Genomic DNA, 20,350 nt, shown 5'->3' on the forward strand with positions numbered 1-20,350 from the left:
TACAGTTGTCTGAAGCGGGAAAATTCTACTACTTGGAAGGTTCATTGGTTGGTGCAGCAAAAAGAGTGGTTGATGGTTTTACAGCTACCTCATCATGCTATGAAGCAGCGGTTTCTTTGTTGAAAGAGCAGTATGGTGACACCGAGAAAATAATTGACAACCACATGCAAAAGCTTATTGCACTCCGCCCTGTTACCACAAGAAACGATGCTGTTGGTTTGCGGAATCTTTACAACACAATCACAACGTCCATCAGAACCCTAACTGCATTAAAAGTACCCACACAACAATATGACGTTATGCTAAAAACAGTTTTGCTAAGATGTATGCCGGTTGAATTAAGAGTCGATTATCATCGAAGGTCACCCCCTATGAGTTGACCTTGTCGTGGTGGGGGTGCTTATCGTGGGATCCTCCAGCAATCCAGTTGCAGGATCTCACCACAAACATAACTCAAAAATAACCTCAATGTTAGAAAACTTGAAAAATAAAATATGGAAAAAAAAGCTAACGAAGATATAAAAAATCGAACGGGGATATACGTTCAAGTGTCGGCAGGTGTCGCGACTGCCGGCGAGGGCTTGGCCTCGAAAGAGGCTAAGTCGCCAGTGACAAATGTTAGCTCGGCGGATAGAAAAAGAAACGCTGACAAAAACAAAAGGAAAGGTGAGTCGACCTCAGCCTCCAGAAAGACTTCAAAGTGCAAAACTGGAGGCCGGCGAACAACCACCAATCCAAACCCTGCTACCTTATGTAGCGCTAACCCTCTTTCGTCATTGAAGGAATTAGCTCCCACCAGTGGAAGTACGGCTGTCTCTTACAGTACTACTGACATCCCAAAAACAAATGTAGATAATTCTACGGGCCCGGAAGGGGATACTATGACTGAAAAACGGACTCTTACGAATCCACCCTCAGTCAAAACAAACCCCTTCAGGACACGTTGTTTACTCCACTCCCTGACGGAAGTAAGGCTGTCTCTCATAGTCATGCTTTCGCCGAGGAACATAGTAACAGAATTACTACTCCAAATGCAGCGATAGTTCACTCTGTGGGTCCGGAATTGGCTGTTTTAACCAGAAATAGTCTGTTGAAGATTCCGTCTCGGAACCTAAAAGACAAAAAGTGCATAATTCCAGCACTCACACTAGGAAAGACCTGTCCTTTAGTGACGTTCTTAAGGACATGTCTATCCTCGCAGTTATCGATAGAAGTAATGTCGATGGCATGATCTCTTTTGACCGTTGGACGATGGTCTCAAACAAACTGCAGATCTCCTACTGGACTCTCATGATGGAGAACCCGGGTGAGCCTGCAGTTGTTGAGGACGCGGGATGGCACCAAGGCCGCGTCAAGCTCGTCGCATTCGGTGACAAGAGATCATGCGATCTATATAAGCTTGCTATCAGCAGACTAGAGGGGTTGTGGCCTGATGCCAAGCTAGAGGTTGTGGCAAAGGAAGACATTCCTTGCAGACCTAGAGCTCGCATCAGTATCCCAGCTGAGCTAGCCTGCAAAGATACTGTGCTCAAAATGATCCAGTTTGGAAATCCATCCCTACCCACTCACGACTGGAAAGTCGCAAAGCTGGAGGAGCCAACGGGCCCTTATAGATCGGCAATAATTGTCATCAATAAGGAGTCGTTGACTCCCCTAGCCACGAACCAAAGTCAGATAAGGTTTGGATGGACTTCCACAACCTTAAGGATCTATAAAAAAGATGAGGACAGTGCAAAAGCTGCACCTCCAGCACTTCCGGCACCTGAGGTTCCCTCCTTAGAAGAAGATATTGCCTTAAATATCAATCCTCCATCAATGGAGGTTGATACGCCGGTAATCTCCCCAACTGAGGAGGTCCCCTCGGGCTCTAAAACGCCAGCCATAATGGCTCCAATACCAGACAGTTCCGATGTTGAGATGGAAACAGAGGACTATCTCAACAGGATTCTACTCAGTGAAGATGAACTCCTACGTTCATCTTCTGAGTCAGAATCCGAAGACCTCGACCTTACGGTGGTGGGGGCTGATCTGACTAACAGTAGCATTCATGCTCCAGTTAGTTCAGATTAACCTTCACCACTCCAAGCAGGCTTCGGCCTCCCTTCTTCTCCGAATCCACAAGAATGGGGAAGACGTGGTGCTGGTCCAGGAACCATGGATCTGCAAGTCCATGGTTCAGGGACTCAGAACTCCTGGATACAACTTGCTATATGCATCGGACAAAGGTGACCACAGATCATGCATATTAGCAAGAAGTAATACTAATGTATATTTACTCCCTAATTACAGCGATCGAGATGTAACCGCGGTCAGACTGCAAACTGACCAAGGAACATTCTGGATTGCGTCGGCATATCTCGGCCATGACCAACTCGGCCCTCTCCCTGGCGAAAAACTACGGAGACTTGTAGCCGATGCTGAAAGGCAAAAGATCTGCCTCATAATTGGTTGCGATGCAAACGCCCATCACACGGTCTGGGGAAGTACCGACATAAATGATAGAGGTGAGTCACTTTTTGATTTTATTTTGAGTACTAACCTGATAGTAAGTAATACTGGCAATGAACCAACATTCGTTACCAGAAACCGACAAGAAGTACTAGACATTACTCTTGTCTCCGATTCGATTCATCAAAGGATCTTAAATTGGAAAGTATCTGAAGAACACTCGTTCTCTGATCATAGATACATCCAATTTAGTCTTAACGATGTGACTACTAAACAGTTAGCATTCCGAAACTATCGCAAAACTAACTGGCAAAAATACAGGGAAAGTCTGACAAGCTTACTTAAACCCGAACTTCTAAGTTATCCCTCAAATACAATCGATCTCGACAACAAAGTCAATGATCTCACTTCTGCCCTTAACCTATCAATGAATAACTCCTGCCCACTCATACAAGTAAGAGGAAAGCAGAAGCCACACTGGTGGAACTCAGGGCTAGAACCGCACAGAAAAGCTTGTAGAAAACTTTTCAATCTCGCTAAATCCACTAGAGATGTTTCAGACTGGGACCTATACAAAGAATCCCTGAAAGTCTACAAAAAACAGCTAAGAAAATGTAAAACATCTTCTTGGAGAAATTTCTGTGAAAAAATAGAAGACTCTTCAGAAGCCTCTAGATTAAGAAAAATTCTCTCAACAAACCCTTTAATGCCCAGTGCCTTGAAAACAAATAACGGGGCCTGGACCAACTCCTGTGAAGAATCACTCAATTTGCTACTAGATACTCATTTTCCAAGTAGCTCAAACATTATAAACAGAGTCGACCCATCAGGGCCAGACACAAATTCAAAAAACAATCTTGGTCTGATTACAAGAGAGAAGCTAAAGTGGGCCATCAACGCCTTCAAACCATACAAATCCGCTGGACCGGATGGTATAATACCAGCCGAACTTCAAATGGCATCAGATATCCTAATTCCCATCTTAGAGATAATTCTGAATGGATGTGTAAAATTGAAACACATCCCTGCCCTATGGAGAGAAGTTAAAGTTGTATTCATACCCAAAGCAGGCAAATTCTCTCATGTCAATCCGAAAGACCTCCGACCTATCAGCTTATCATCATTCCTTCTTAAAACCTTAGAACGAATGATTGATATCCACTTGCGTAATGTCATAGATCCCAATCTTATATCTACAGCACAACACGCTTATTGTAAAGGGAAATCGGTTGAAACAGCACTACACCCAACATACTATCCGATCCTAAAAGCTTCTTCCATTTCATTAACGCTAAAAAGAAATCGGATAGCTACCCTTCTACCCTTGCTTATTTGAACACATGCTCGGATGATCCCAAAATAATAACTAATCTATTTGCGCAATTCTTTAGCCAGTCTTTTTCTAATAATTCCTCACAACCGGACTTAGATTATTTTTCATATTTATCCACTTGCACTCAAACGTCATTAACTTCCATTGTTATTCCCTCGTTCGTCGTTCTTGAAAAGATAAACAAACTCAAAGTTAAATATACTGGAGGTCCTGATGGTTTACCTTCAATAATTTTAAAAAAATGCTCTGCAAACCTACTACAACCCTTAACTGCTCTTTTTCAGCTCTCTATCTCAAAAGGGATCTTCCCTTCTCTTTGGAAAAGTTCCTACATTATCCCGATCCATAAAAAAGGTCAAAGCTGGCAAAGAAATAGATGTAGTTGCAACTGACCTAAGCAAAGCCTTCGATAAAATCTCACATACCCTTATTCTCTTCAAACTAAAATCACTTGGTTTTCAACCCTCTTTTATTGCATGGATCGAATCATATTTAAATGGACGTCAGTATAATGTCCTTTCTAGAGGTTCAGAATCAATCCCAATCCTTGCAACATCTGGTGTTCCGCAAGGTAGCCATCTCGGCCCTCTGATTTTCATATTAACAATCAATGATGTCGATTGTGTCATAAAAGATTCTTCAATCTCAGTGTACGCTGACGATAAAAAAATATATAGAAGTATCTCCTCCCTTAATGATACCCTCCTTCTTCAACGTGACCTAGACCGATTTTCTACCTGGTGTCAGAAGAACTTCCTTGAGCTTAATGTGAGCAAATGTCAAGCAATAACGTATTCACGTAAACGCTTATCACTTCTCCCTCGTACCTACTTTATTAATAATGAGCCGGTCACACAAGTGGATTCTTTGCGAGATCTCGGAGTAATATGTGATAAGGAACTTAATTTCAGATCCCACATCACTAACTCGATAAATAGAGCAAACTCCGCACTCGGTTTTGTTAAACGTTGGTCCAAAGAATTCTCCGACCCCTATGTCACAAAAACCCTTTATTTAACATTTGTCAGACCTCTTCTCGAATATGCTAGCCAGGTATGGTCCCCATTTTATGCATCTTATTCACTTCGTATAGAAGCCGTCCAACGTAGATTTCTTCGATTTGCTCTGCGTGGTCTTCCCTGGCCTGATAGATTTAACCTCCCACCTTATGTTGATCGTTTAAAACTCATAGATTTACAACCCCTTGATATACGCCGTAAAGTTGCTGACATTGTTTTCATCCATCAACTTTTAACTGGTAATATCGATTGCCCTGTTCTTTTGCAAAAAATCTCCCTCTATGCCAACCCGAGAAATCTAAGATCTGTTTCTCTTTTTGTTCTTGACTATCACCGTACAAATTATGGATGTAACGAACCAATGAATCGCATGCTACGTACCACTAATAGCGTGGATAACTCTTTTGATTTCCACCACTCCAAACATTCTCTAAAAACCTCTCTCTACAATATTTTCTTAACCCCAGAACCTCCCTAATTTATCTTCCCCAAAATTAATTTAGTTTTTAAGTATTTTTATCATCTAGTTTTAAGTTTTTTTTTGTAAACAATAGTTAAGTAAAGCAGAATTATTAACTCAACTCTAGGAGATTTCTCAGCAAGAAGATCTGTTAGTAGAGGTACACCACAAGGAGGGGTACTCTCCCCACTCCTGTGGAACTTAGTAGTTAACGAACTGCTAGTCAATCTAGAAGTAGATGGATTCAAAGTGATTGCATACGCTGACGACGTCGCCATTGCTGTATCAGGAAAACATCTCCATACTATAATAGAACTAATGCAAACTGCTCTCAATAAGCTACTAAAATGGGCAACAAACTGTGGATTGGGGGTAAATCCTCAAAAAACAGAACTGGTCCTCTTTACAAAGAAATATAAAATTCCACAACTAGACCCCCCCCTCTATTAATGGAGTTGCACTTAATTTTGCCAGCGAAGCCAAATACCTGGGTCTTATTTTGGATAGCAAATTAAACTAGAAAACCAACATACAAGAAAGAATAAGAAAAGCCACAGTGGCACTCTTCTCTTGCAAAAAAGCTATAGGGAATAAATGGGGACTATCTCCTAAAATAACTCATTGGCTATACACTGCAGTCATCAGACCTATTCTCACTTACGGGATAGCAGTTTGGTGGACTGCTCTGGAAAAAGTAACATATCGCGACAAGTTAAGCAAAGTACAACGTTCAGCCTCAGCGGAGCTCTCCGTTCGACACCTTCCGCCGCTCTTGATATATTACTCAATCTTCCACCCATAGATATATTCAGCAAGCAGGTGGCCGCGAGCACTGCTATAAGACTCCAAGCCATCTCCCAATGGACCAATAACTCCATTGACGGAGTGGGTGGCGGGGTTTACTCCGATAGACTTAATGTTAGTCTCTCCTTCCGTCTCCCTAATCACTGCAGCGTGTTCCAAGCGGAAATAATGGCGATTAAAGAAGTACTGACTTGGCTCAAAGAAAACGTGATATCTACATCGGATATCCGCATCTTCTCTGATAGCCAGGCCGCCCTTAAATCGTTAGCTTCGGTTTCCACAAACTCCGTAACTGCCCGCGCCTGTCGATCATCTCTCATGGAGATGTCAGAACAGTTTAACATTCACCTTTTCTGGGTGCCGTGTCACAGAGATATTCTGGGAAACTGTGAAGCAGACGAACTCGCCAGAAATGGAACTCTAATACCAATTTTACCCAATAAGGCAAATATTGGTATACCAATCGCAACGTGCAAACTCATGCTGAAGCAAGAAGCTATAGAGGCAACAAACATACGATGGTCAAACATTATAACTTGCCAAACGACCAAGCAGATCTGGCCTAGGCTAGATCCAAAACGTTCAAAAAATTTGTTGTCTCTAAACAGATTGCATATCAGCTCTGTAATAGGTGTCTTAACAGGACACTGTCTCATAGGTAGACACGCCATAAGACTTGGCGTAATCTCTAACGACTTCTGTAGAAGTTGCCTTGATGAGGAAGAAGAAGAAACAATCCAACATCTTCTCTGCTCATGTCCTGCCCTTTCCAGTAGACGTAAAAAATACCTGGAAAAATATTTCTTAGAAGATGCTAGTGAACAAATCAATACTGACATCTTCAACCTTCACCGCTTTATTAAAAGCTCCAACTGGTTTAATTAGTGAGGAATTTCCTCACAAAATCATGGTATCACAACGGACCAATAAATGGTCTAAGTGTGTCAGTTGTTTTCCTGACAGCCATTTCTACCTAACCTAACCTAACCTATCAGCGAAGGTGTGAAAAGGAAAACCATATTGCTAATATCGCTGATGATGAGAATACAGACGAAAGCGAAAGAAATTCACAAACATCGCAAGCACAAAGTCAGTATGTGAAGAGCATCATGTGTTTTCTTAAGAGCGAGATAGAAGCACTCGAAAAAAGTAAGGTTTCCCCTCTTCACACTAATACTAAAGAACCACCTACAACTGCGACGAGTTTACTGAAAATTAGCAAAAGTGTGTGTGCATTTTGCAATTCAACAGATCATATCACAAGTGAATGTTCCAGCCATTTAACACTACAACAAAAAAGACAAATTTTACTTAAAAACAATAGATGCTTTCGATGTGCAAAAATAGGCCCGTCTTTTAAAAAAGAAGCCGCCGCAGCGATGCAAATAATCGCCAATGAATCAAACGAAGAGGATGAATGCATTAATCTATGTGCGCATTCAAATGCAACCCAACAAAAAGTTTTTTTGAAAACTGCACGCTGCCTAATTGCTGGTGCCGATAATAAAGACATTACAATTCGAATGGTTATAGACGGTGGCAGCCAAAAAAGTTATATATGTGAAAGTGTCGTCGAAAAACTCAGTGTTGTAAAAAGAGACAAAATTAAAATGTCTGTGATTCCCTTTGGTGCATCTCATACATCGCCTGCAAGCACCTATGACAAAGTTAAGGTAGTTCTAAAAAGCCAATTCAATGAAAAGAGCGCCCTTATTGAAGCTATTGTTGTTCCGCGTATCTGTGTTGACGTCCTTGCTATTCCTGATCCGTCTTGTACTGCGTTCAAAAATCTTAAATTGGCAGATCGCGTCACATCCACAGGCGCAAACATGGTTGAAGGTCTCAGCATGCTCATCGGAGCTGATTTCTATTGGACAATAGTCACTGGTAAACAACGAAAGATTTCTGATCGTATGAGAGCTGTGGATTAGAGTGGGCCGAAAAACACTTTTTTTCGAATTTCAAATCGCAATAGCGCGGAAAAGTTGCGAATGGTGATGACTAATAAGGGTTTAAAAAATAATCAAAATCAGTTCATATCTTCCGGTCGCGCATCGGCTCTGAAGTATGAAAAAATTTTTAAAAAATGGTATTTTTACAAAAAAAAAATTACCACCCTAACATATTATTTTTTGAACATTATAGGTTTAGAAAACTTTCATGTCAGCTAAATATTAAGCAGAAAAAAAAATTGGCTCAAATTGGTTAAGGACTTCGGTGGCACATGTGTTTCAAAATTTGTCAAAAATGGCAAAAATCATATTTTTGCGATGTTTTTTTTCCTTTTTATAAACTATTTTTAAAATTATTATTTTTCAAAAACAGATGTTCGACTTTTGAATTAGGTACAACTGTTCATATTCAATGAAAAAAAATTCAAACATTGTTGAAATGAACAGCTGTACCTAATTCAAAAGTCGAACATCTGTTTTTGATCAATTAGCTAAATTTTTAGCTTATAAACAGTTTCGCAAAAGAAGATTCTATAAATGCTTATTCTGATCGCCATTTTGGGACCACCATTTTGAGTAAAAAATAAGTTGGTAGCTTTTTCGTATATCTTATACTTATATACTTCATTGTTCTAAATTTCATGACTTTTCATCAAGAAATGGCCGTGAAAATGATTTTTGAAGCCAAAAAAACACCAAAGGCACCACTGTGCGGCAAAGAGAATAATAAATAGCCAAAGCGTACTTGACCAAAAGATTTTTATATATTCAGCGACTTCACGGCTTTCACTGATTGTGTCAACTTCATTTTTTATTCTTATTTGGTAAAAATAATAATTTTAAAAATAGTTTATAAAAAGGAAAAAAAATATCGCAAAAATATGATTTTTGCCATTTTTGACAAATTTTGAAACACATGTGCCACCGAAGTCCTTAACCAATTTGAGCCAATTTTTTTTTCTGCTTAATATTTAGCTGACATGAAAGTTTTCTAAACCTATAATGTTCAAAAAATAATATGTTAGGGTGGTAATTTTTTTTTTGTAAAAATACCATTTTTTAAAAATTTTTTCATACTTCAGAGCCGATGCGCGACCGGAAGATATGAACTGATTTTGATTATTTTTTAAACCCTTATTAGTCATCACCATTCGCAACTTTTCCGCGCTATTGCGATTTGAAATTCGAAAAAAAGTGTTTTTCGGCCCACTCTACTGTGGATACCATTTTTGGATGGACTCTACAAGGATTGCATTCGTTGACAGATACGATTGGAGATAATCCGAACATCTATTCTACAATAGTCGCCAACATAGTAAATGTCACCGATCAAGAACTTGCGTCAATGTGATCATTGGAATCCATCGGAATTAGAAGCGAAGAGGCAGAAAAGCAGCATATTACTGAAGAAATGACAGAAAAATACATCACCAAAAACGGATCTCATTATGAAGCTAAACTACCTTGGAAAAATCCTGATGTTATTTTTGAAAGCAATGTGTCTCAAGCGGTAAGTCGTTTAAACTCATTAACTAAACGTTTATCTAGGGATCCAATGAAGTTCAAAGAATATGACGCTGCTGTGCGACAACTTCTGGCTGATGGTATTGCAGAATTGGTTGAGCCTGTGTCCAATGATGCTCCCAAAAGAATATCTTATCTTCCACATCGGCCAGTCTATAAAGAAGACAGCACGACAACTAAATTGCACATAGTTTTTGATGCGTCCAGCTGTTCCGACGGCATCCCTTCATTAAATGATCAGCTGTATACTGGCACTAACTTGTTGCCTGACGTTTTGAAGATTTTGCTGAATTTTCGTATTTGACGTTTTGGCATCGTGGCAGACATTGAAAAGGCTTTCTTGCAAATAGCATTAAATGAAGATGACCGTGATTCACACAGATTCCTTTGGCATAAATCATCTGATGCAATTGGTGAACAATCTTTGATAGAGTTGCGAATGACGAGAGTCACATTCGGTGTAAGCTGTAGCCCCTTTCTTCTTACGGCAACTATCCAGCGCCATTTAAATCAGCAAAGACAATCGTTCTCCGAAACATGTGGCATTCTGGAACAATGTTTTTATATGGACGATTTAATCCTGAGTGCGGATTCTGAATCCGATTGCTGTCGTATTTTTGAAGAAGCGTCAAAAATCATGGGTGGTGCTTCAATGTTTTTAAGAAAGTGGCATTCTAACAGCACAAAGCTTCGTAACAAAATTGGCACAAAACAATTTCCAATCACCCAAAAGGTTTTGGGTTTGACCTGGTCAGTTTTTAGCGATGAGTTGTCTGTTCCAATGCAATCGATCCAGAGCTTCTTAGAATCTAATCTGAACAACGGAAGCAAGCGAAATGTTCTTCAAGCAATAGCGCGTGTATATGATCCCTTGGGAATAGTTTGTCCAACCATCGTCAAGCTGAAAATTCTATTCCAAGCAGCATGGAAGCGCAAATTAAACTGGGATGAACCACTGCTGATTTAATCGTCGATTGGAACGAAACACACTACAATTAAAAGAGATGTCAATACCAAGGTCTGTTTTAATGTCATCAACCTTCACCGACATACAATGCCACATCTTCGCAGATGCTAGTCTCAAAGCATACGGTGCAGTTGCTTACATACGTGCTGTTGATGACAAAGGTATCGTAAAAGTTTCATTCTTGTGTGCCAAATGCCGAATTGCACCTTTGAGACAAGATGGTTCCGACGAGCTCACTCTGCCAAAGCTAGAACTGACAGCTGCCTTAATAGCCGGCAGAATTGGTACCTACCTTAAAGATTCCCTGAAGATCTCAGTCAAAAAGTACTTCTTCTGGACTGACTCAAGAATAACTTTAAACTGGATATATGGTCAGTCACAGCGGTGGAAGCCGTACATCCAAAGCAGAGTTATAGAAATTCGTCGCCATAGTTCTATTCTCGATTGGCACCACTGTGCGGGAAATGAGAACCCAGCTGACCTAATTACTAGGGGAATTTCTGGAGAAAAACTTCAAAAGTCTTCATTGTGGGCCCATGGTCCGAAGTGGCTATACGAATTCAAACCAAACAACAGTCATCCTGTTCTGACATAGTCTTTAATACTGCTTTACTGCTGGAGATTGATGTCAAGAGATGCAAACAACCAATTTTTGACTTTGACAAATTTGGAAGCTGGCTTCGGTTGCTGCGTGTCACCAGTTGGGCACTTCGGTACATCAACTTCTTTATAACCAAACAGAAGACTTTTGAAGGCCCACTAACGAAAACAGAAATAGAAGAATCCGAACGTTACTGGATCAGGTATGTACAATTGTTCAGTTTTACTAACGAAATTCGCTGCTTACAGAGAAAATTGCCTATAAATGCGTCTTCAAAACTGATTGAACCAAGCCCATTCTTAGACGAAGATGGGATGATGAGGCTTGGAGGGAGGCTCCAATTACTAGACGAACAATTTGACCTTAGACATCCCATTATTCTACCATCAAATCATGCGATAACGAGACTCATTGTTAATGACCGCCATTTGTCTACTATACATGGTGGAGTGGGAGTTGTTCTGACAAAGATTCGAGAACGTTTTTAGATCATGAAAGGACGGCAGCTGGTGAAGAAGACAATCAATTCCTGTATTGTGTGCAAGAAGCTTTTTGGTCAACCAGCCACACAACCATTTGCTCCGTTACCACTAAAAAGATTAACATTGACAAGACCCTTTAACGTCGTTGGTATCGATTTTGCTGGCCCCCTTTATTATTCGAACTCAGAAGAAAATGACATGCAAAAAGCTTACATCTTGATATTCACCTGTGCGAGTATTCGAGCTGTTCATTTGGAACTTTTTTTTTTTTTCACTTCAGATTCTTTGATGTAGTAAGCTTAGAACAAGCTTTTAACTACAATCAGAGGCTCATCATAAGTGCATGTTAGTGGTTAGTAGACAAAAAATACAACCTCCCACATGCACAATATAAAAACAAAATAATTACAAACAAATTTACAAGTTATAAAATTATAAGTACAAAAAATCCAACATTTATTTAAAACATTGATTAACAGTCACGATTGTGGAGCACTGGTTCGAAACAATGTTTTTAAACCCATTTTCGTCAAATTAAAGTCTAAGGATGAATGGTTCAAGTTAAAAAGTTTACTCATGCGACTAAGAGGCTCATTAATACCATAGTTTGTTCTATGAAAGTCGATATGCAAAGGTTCAAATCTTCGTAGGAGGTGAGATCCACCCGGATAATTTATACCAATACAAGCTAATAGATCAGGGGCGTCAATTTGGGAATTAATAAGCTGATGAAGAAAGATTAAATCATTATTTACACGTCTCTGTGCTAAAGTTTGTATCTGAAGAAGTTGAATGCGATGTTCATAAGGTGGCAAGTTGAAAGGGTCGGTCCAAGGAAGACCTTTTAGAGCGAAGCGTACAAAATTGTGTTGAATAGATTCGATTCGGTTTTTATGAACTTCATAAAAAGGACTCCATACTTGAGAAGCGTACTCAAGATGGGGTCGAACGTAGCAGTTGTACAAAGATAGAGTAACAAATGGATCATCAAATTCCTTTGCCCAACGTTTAATAAAACCAAGCATTGAGCTCGCTTTATTTACTATAAAATTGATGTGTTCAGTAAATCCTAAATTTGAACTAAATTGGACACCCAAGTCTTTGAAGCTAAATACTCTACATAGCTTATGTTGCAAGATGTAGTAATCAAAAATATTAATGACTCGTTTTCTCGAGAATGTAATTGTTTGGCATTTAGCTGGGTTAAGTGAAAGGCCATTTTTACCACACCAAACATTAAAACTGTTAATATCGCTTTGTAGAAGGATACGGTCATTGTCAGACTTAATTTCTTTAAAAATCTTCATATCATCAGCAAATATGAGAATATCACTTGAAGTTATGCACGAGATTACGTCGTTTATAGCTAAAATGAATAAAAATGGGCCTAGGTGACTTCCCTGAGGGACGCCAGAGTTGGCTATAAAAAGATCTGAAAGACAGTTTCTAAATTTGACCTGATAGGATCTTTGGTTAAGATAAGATTCTACCCAGGCAATAAAAATACGTGGAAAACCAAAAGCTTTTAATTTGAAGATTATTATTTTATGACTAAGTTGATCAAATGCCTTTGAAAAGTCAGTGTAAACGCAGTCAACTTCATTACCTTTTTCTAATGCATTTGAACATTTATTTAAGAAGCTAAGAAGATTAGTTGTAGTAGATCTTTTTCTTACAAAGCCATGCTGCTTTTCACTTATCAGATTTTTACTATAAAATGCTAGACTATCACAAACAACTTGCTCAAAAACCTTTGGAATGCAGGATAGTTTCGAGATAGGCCTATAATTCTTTATATCTGTCTTATCACCCTTCTTGAAAACAGGAGTGAGGAATGACTTTTTCCAGATGGAGGGAAATTTTCCTGACTTGATGGAAAGTTTGAATAAAAATGTTAGAGGCTGAACTAGGGAGTTTCTACAGTTTTTTAATACTATTGGTGGCACACCATCTGGGCCAGCAGAACAATCATCATTTAAGGATGAAAGAAGGTCTAACACAGTACTTTGCAGTACAGGGATGTTCGTACAACTCGTTTCGGAATATGAATGTAAATTTTTGAAATAGATTTCGTCAACATCAACAGTCTCATTAACAAATGAATTACGAAAGTTATTGGCGAAAGCATTGCAAATGTCAAATGTTTGATGTAATGTAATATCGTCATGAATGAAGTTTGCCGGATATCCATCTGAGTTTTTCTTTGAGTTAACAAGGTTCCAAAATGACTTTGGATCTTTTCTTAGGGAATTTCCTTTCTCAATCATGTAGTCGGTGTACAAATTTTTTGAATGAGTTTTGAATTCTTCAAATAGTTCAACGTAAGAAGCGTGATCAACTGGGGAAAGGGTTCTTAAAAAAAGTTTCCATGCTTTATTTCGTTTATTTCTTAGTATTTTTAGGTCTTTTGTGTACCAAGGGTGACTAAAATTATTATTATTATTATTTGATTTTTTCATGGAAATGGAATTTACAAGGCAGCTGTTAAGGATGTTATAAAAATTTGTAACTGCTTCATCAATATTAGATAATGTAAGTATATTTTCTATCCCTGAACTAGATATGTTTTCAGAAAGCAACTCAAAATTTGCTTTTTTAAAATCAAGAGTATAAGAGCAATCAAAATCGTTACTGTTTTCAGTAATATGATTGCTCCATTCAAAGAAGATATCCAAAGGTGGATGGTAACCGTCTATATTAGTGATACCAGTTCTAGACTCTAGAACAAGAGTACTAATAGCGTCAGAGGAAAATACTAAATCGAGAATTCGATTTTTATAGTTTTTAATACAGCTTATCTGCTGTAAGTCAGTATACAAAATTTTGTCTAATAAAGCAAGCTCATTTTGTGAAGATGTTAGTGAAGCTTCTTGATATGTTTCATCATCGGAAGGGACCCAATCAATGTGAGGTAAATTGAAGTCTCCTAAAAGTAATATGTTGCTATTGGAGCAAGACAAGTCAAGTACGTAATCTAAAGCCATCGAAAGCTCTGTATAAGAGCATGATGTACTTTTTGGAGGAATATATACATTTAGAATATAAATTGATTTAGTCATTGAAGAAATTTTAACGCAGATTAAGTCAATTGAGAGCTTAAACGGGAATGATATGGAAGAAGAAACAAATTTATTTCGAACCGCTACTAAGACACCACCTCCGAGTTCCTTTGCATTTCCGGCGTGGCGATCTTTTCTGTAAACTAAGAACTCTTGACAAAATAGTTCCGTGTCTAAAAAGCTAGCATTTAACCAAGTTTCTGTTAAAATAAATATATCATGTGGAAATGTTTGTGAATTCATGAAAATGTCAGCGGCTTTGCTTCGTAACCCCTTACGTTTTGGTAAAAGAGGGCAATCCTGCTGAGTTTTTTGTCGAAGGTTACTTACGGCTAGTATTACAACAGAAAGCTGCATAATGGCGTTAAGACGGTTTATGGCCCGAAGAGGAGTCCCTTCTACGATAATTTCCGATAACGCAAAAACTTTTAGGCGGGCTGCCTTAGATTTAGAAAAGATCAAGGATCTGTTTGGTGAAGAAGAAGCACAAGGTTTCTTATCCAAAAACAGAATTCAATAGGACTTTATTGTGGAGAGAGCTCCCTGGTGGGGTGGCTTTTGGGAGCGTCTCATCAGATCAGTGAAAAACACCCTAAAGGTCACTATCGGAAAAGCCAAACTGAATTTCGAACAACTTCGAACCATCCTAACAGAAGCCGAAGCCGTTGCCAACGATAGACCCTTGACGTACGTGTCCAGTGACCCATTAGAATTGTCACCTCTTACACCAACAAAGTTTTTATTGGGATTCTCGTCATCTATTCCCGATTTTCAAACAGCTGCAGATGAAGATGCAAAGCTAAGGGAGCTATGGAAACAACGTATGAAGTTCAATGCGAAGCTTACAAAACGATGGAAAATAGAGTACCTTCAAACTCTTCGATCTTTTCATCACAATAAATTTAAAGAATCAATCCAACTAAAGGAAGGAGATGTCGTTCTTCTTTATGATCAAGCAACTCCTCGTATACACTGGAAGTTGGTAATTATAACTAAAGCCTACATCGGAAGAGACCAAAAGGTACGCTCCTGTGAAATTCGATGCCCAAATGGGAAGCTATTCAGAAGACCAGTCCAGCTCCTATATCCACTGGAGCTTTCAAGTATCGCCCCGCCGGAAGATGTTGAAAAATAACCAATCTACCAACACTATTTTCATTGTTCTTTGGTTTCTATGTTTTGTAATAGTATTAGTTTTTAAATCATCATCTATGTATATTAAATCATCATTAATGTATTAATACATATTAAGTATGTATCATATTATTTGCCTGCCATTCTGGCAGTTGCAATCTCGATCTCAAAAAGAAAAGTCATTTAATTAAAAAGACATTCGATTATTTTAAAAGATTTGCGTTTTTAATTTCAATATTCAATTTGCGTTGTTTTTTAATAGACACAACAACCAAAGTTAACTTTGTTTAATAAAAGAACAGACCAATGGTGGTTAATTTTTGGTTACTTTCTTGGTTAATTAAAATGTTGATTTTGTTCTAACAAACGTACAGCTGCGGTCAAAAGTTTTAATCTAATATAATAGACCAAGTCCGTAGTAGAACAAGTTTCTCCAAACCCTTATACTGGACCCTGGAATATTCTCTGGACTGATGAGAGCAAATTGATTCTTATGGTGGCAAAGGGTCTCGGTAGTACTACTGAACACGAAATATAACCCTAGGTATAGCAGAAAAACCATTAAAAACGGAGGATGGAGTACAATGGTTTGGGGAAACTTGTTCTACTACGGAATTTACTAAAAAAAAGAAAATCACTGCTATTATTTTGACCGCTTAATTTTGTTTTTGGATTATTGCTTAGCTATTAGCAATATATTAAATTTCATTCATACTAAAAATTAATCTAGAATGTATCTGAAATAGTTTTACTAAAAAAAAATCCAACATCGAAACTCTTTTTATGTTTTATGTTTTACTTAAAATATTTTTCGATGCACTGCTATTTTTTTGACCGCCACTGTAGGTACTATATTTACATGTACAGTACATGCATATAAAATAATTTTTTTACAAGAAAAATGCGCACAAGAGACTAAAAAACTTTGTTTATTTTGAATTTTTTTTGGTTCATGCCACCACCAACACACAAAAAAAAAAACATTACATGATAGAAACAGTCTGGTTGAACTTTTGCTTGCTTTCTTACGTTTGTCAAAAAAAGCGTACGTAGAAAAAGCGTCATTGTGTGAGGTTACACAGATTTCGTATGGTTGAACTTTTGGCAGTTGTCAAAATCGACGGCAAAGCGTGATTGTGTATCTGCTTTAACAGCGCCGAATAAAAAAGGAAGAAGTGATATTAAGTAATTACATAACATATATATATATATATAGTATAATAAACATATTTCAGTGTCCGAATTTGTTGGTCATTAACATAAAGTAGCGCCTAGCTTTCTGAAACAATTTGGAATAGTATTTCCTGTTCTTGTTTTTGAGACAGAACATGTTAGAATACATTCGTGAGAATTTTCATACGTGTTTTTTGATGTTTTTTTTTTCAGATGTTTTTCACGGAACTGTTCTGCCTGTTCTGATCTATTTCCTCGTTGAGCACTACTTAAATTATACAAATTACATTTCAGTTATATTTATTTCACATCTTCAAGAAAATTCAAATCATGCACAAACATAGGTCAATATCAAAGTTAAAAACGAAACTATATTTCTAATTTAAAAGAACTTACATGTTGAACAGTATTTTCAGATATAAACTGAGGCTCTCCATCCTGCAGAATTTTCACAAATATCTTTAAGGAATGTTCCAAGAATGATGGAAAAGAAGCAGTTTGCACAATCACTTCAAAATGTTCACTTAATTCTTGAGCAGCTTTTAGTTTGATTTCATCCTTTGCAGAGGAATCACCTAGCATTGTAACATAGCTTCTGAAGGTATTCACCTCGGTTGGATCCAGCTCATGTGTTCCCATTTTCTAAATTAATTCAACTGACTTGTGTGTTTAACATTTATAAAGTAATAAATATAATTAAGTATAGTATCAAGCTGCAGCTAATTTGTTTACAAAGTTTAAAATTAATAAATATTAAACAAACGTCGGTGCCAAAACGTTAACGGGAATACAAATTAACTGGAATAGTCAGGGTTTACATTCGACGATTTTTCCAATGCCCGTTTTTATTCCTTGTAATCCTAATCATCGACAAACTATACCAAGACTGGAAACTGAGCTGTCAACCCTTCCAGCAAGAAAACGGAGTTCAGAAAAGACAGTCCGACCTCCGACTGAGAAAAACGGGGTTGCACTCACACACTTGCAACTCTTTGTGTATGAACACAAAGTCGAAGGAGAATCGTGGTGAAAAAGTGAGAAAAGGAAAACTAACGTAGGAAAGACAAAGACAACAAGACAAGGTATAATGCGTCATTTTGTTATTATTTGTCGTTTGTTGCAGTATCTCGTCGTAGGTCGGGTCGTGCCTCGTTCTTAAACTAAATACATTGTTTTATTAATATGGACAATTTTATTTCAAAAAAAGGTATGAATTGCTTAATGTGCTTCTGCGATTTTATAATTAATAATTTATGATTTTGTTGTTTTTCAAGGAGTTCAATAATGAGACGCTAGCTGAGAATCACCCTAACCCAAACTTCCCACAACGCACAACAGCTACAACATTCTTCAATGATCCAAATTCTCCAGCAGCTGTATCAACGAATACAATAAAAAAAAAATTTTTGTTAAAAAAAAAAACAATAAAAAAATTTAAGAAAAAGAAAATAATTCGAGTTTTGTTTTGTTTGCAAATGCTTCCAAATGTCAAGCGCCATTTTTTTTCCATTCCAATGCCGGAGGTCATTCATTCCGACTTCGGCTCCGTTTTCTCGGAATGGAGGTTTTCACCTCACCAAAACATATGCAATCGACTTCGCGGTGATTATAATTTCCATACTAAATTGAGCTGCCTTCGGACCCGTTTCTGAGTCGAAGTCAGACCGAGGTCAGACTTGTTTGCTTGAAGGGAAATAACTTTTGCCTACAAGCTGCGAGGTGTGGTTAATGACCTACCAACCCTTCAAGCAAACAGGTCCGACCTCGGTCCGAATCCGCTCCGCCTCAGGCGGAGCTGAGTCCGACTTCGAGGCAGAAACTGGTCCGAAGGCGGCTCAAATTAGTATGGAAATTAGAATCACCGCGGAGCCGATTTTATATGTATTGGTTTTTTCACCACGATTTCTCCTTCGACTTTGTGTTCATATACAAAAAGTTGCAAGTGTGTGAGTGCAACCCCGTCTTTCGCGGTCGGAGGTCGGAGTGTCTTTTCTGAACTCCGTTTTCTTGCTTGAAGGGAAGTTTCTGTGGGTTGCGTATTTACGCACACATAGACACTTGGTGAGTGATTCACCACAATGGTGGCTAAATTTTTCAGTTAACCCTTCAAGCAAACAGGTCCGACCTCGGTCCGAATCCGCTCCGCCTGAGGCGGAGCTGAGTCCGACTTCGGATCAGAAACTGGTCCGAAGGCGGCTCAAATTAGTATGGAAATTATAATCACCGCGAAGTCGATTGCATATGTATTGGTGTGGTGAAAATCTCCATTCCGAGAAAACGGAGCCGAAGGCGGACCTGAGCCGGAGCAGCGAAAACCTACCAGAAAGAGGAATAAGAAAGGGATGACATTTCGCATTTGCGACCAAAAAAAGAACAAGATTTATTTTTTTTTTTTCACTGAAACTGTTTTATTTTTTATTTTATTTTGGCAAACGAAATTTTCACAATAAATTCAATATAAAATACAATACATTTTTTTTTTCATTTTATTTCATTTGATGCTGCTGCTGTTGTTGGTGTTTTTTTAGATACCCAATCGCATGTTTCACCTTCTAGATTTTTCTTCATCATTAGAGATTACACCTACAACACAAGAAGAAACAACATTTTAACCCAAACACTTTGAGCGATATATAAAACATACCTTTTTTGTTTTCCATATTGTTTATAATTTAATAAAATTGTTTATAATTAATAAACTAACATTATACAAACAACGACACGAGACACGACGCGACCAAACACTTCAACAAAAAAAAACAAAATGACGCTTTGGCTCTTGTTGGCCTTGTCTTTCTTTTCCTTTTCTCATTTTTCACCACGATTCTCGTTCGACTTTGTGTTCACACACAAAAAGTTGCAAGTGTGTGAGTGCAAGCCCGATTTTCGCGGTCTGAGGTCGGAGTTTCTTTGTTGAACTCAGTTTTCTTGCTTGAAGGGAAATTTGTTGTTGCTTCCCTTCAAGTCGGAAAACCTGTCTCAAAATGAGTTTGAAAATTTTCACATTTTGACTTTTTGCAAAAAATGGCCGTTGTAGTTACACCTTAAGGTGGAATTTAGTGAATCAATTTTACAATTTGGTGAATCATAGTTTAACAGCCCTATTCTGGGAAACCTCACTGATGCCTCCCAAGTCACAACAACCTCATAACTGGAGTTGAACTCGATTTTGTGACTTTTTCGTATTCTGACGAAAACCTCACAGTCACAAGAACCTTATAAGGTGAGGTGAGTTTCGTTTTGTGAGGTTTTTCGTATTTTGGCGTACCCTCACAACTTGTGAGCCTTATAAAAATTGTTAAAATTGTGATCACCTTCAGAGCAGATCACAACTCACAAATTACTAGAGTTTTTACAGTTTTTATTTCCATAAAATATTTTGAGAACAAATTAA

General features: G+C 38.1%; 1 protein-coding gene and 1 long non-coding RNA gene across 6 annotated transcripts in view; one reads left to right on the forward strand and one right to left on the reverse strand.

Moving 5' to 3' along the window:
• LOC129906924 (transcription-associated protein 1) overlaps window positions 1-17,595 on the reverse strand; it is a 366,133-nt gene extending 348,538 nt beyond the window's left edge. For all 3 annotated transcript variants that reach the window (XM_055982915.1, XM_055982912.1, XM_055982911.1), the window contains exon 1: window positions 17,353-17,595. In XM_055982915.1, coding sequence (XP_055838890.1) covers window positions 17,353-17,595 — 243 coding nt within the window. The remainder of the gene's footprint in view (window positions 1-17,352) is intronic.
• LOC129906931 (uncharacterized) lies at window positions 14,980-18,587 on the forward strand. Of its 3 annotated transcripts, none has more exons than XR_008770895.1 (4): window positions 14,980-16,968; window positions 17,019-17,300; window positions 17,364-18,163; window positions 18,231-18,587. It is a non-coding gene; the product is annotated as an uncharacterized LOC129906931 (long non-coding RNA). The 3 variants fall into 3 exon arrangements; XR_008770894.1 differs by having other exon boundaries at window positions 17,373-18,163; XR_008770896.1 differs by having other exon boundaries at window positions 17,170-17,300; window positions 17,373-18,163; window positions 18,231-18,395.
• Window positions 18,588-20,350: the final 1,763 nt, after the last annotated feature.

Source organism: Episyrphus balteatus, chromosome 1, assembly GCF_945859705.1.
Source record: "Episyrphus balteatus chromosome 1, idEpiBalt1.1, whole genome shotgun sequence".
Classification (NCBI taxonomy): domain Eukaryota; kingdom Metazoa; phylum Arthropoda; class Insecta; order Diptera; family Syrphidae; genus Episyrphus; species Episyrphus balteatus.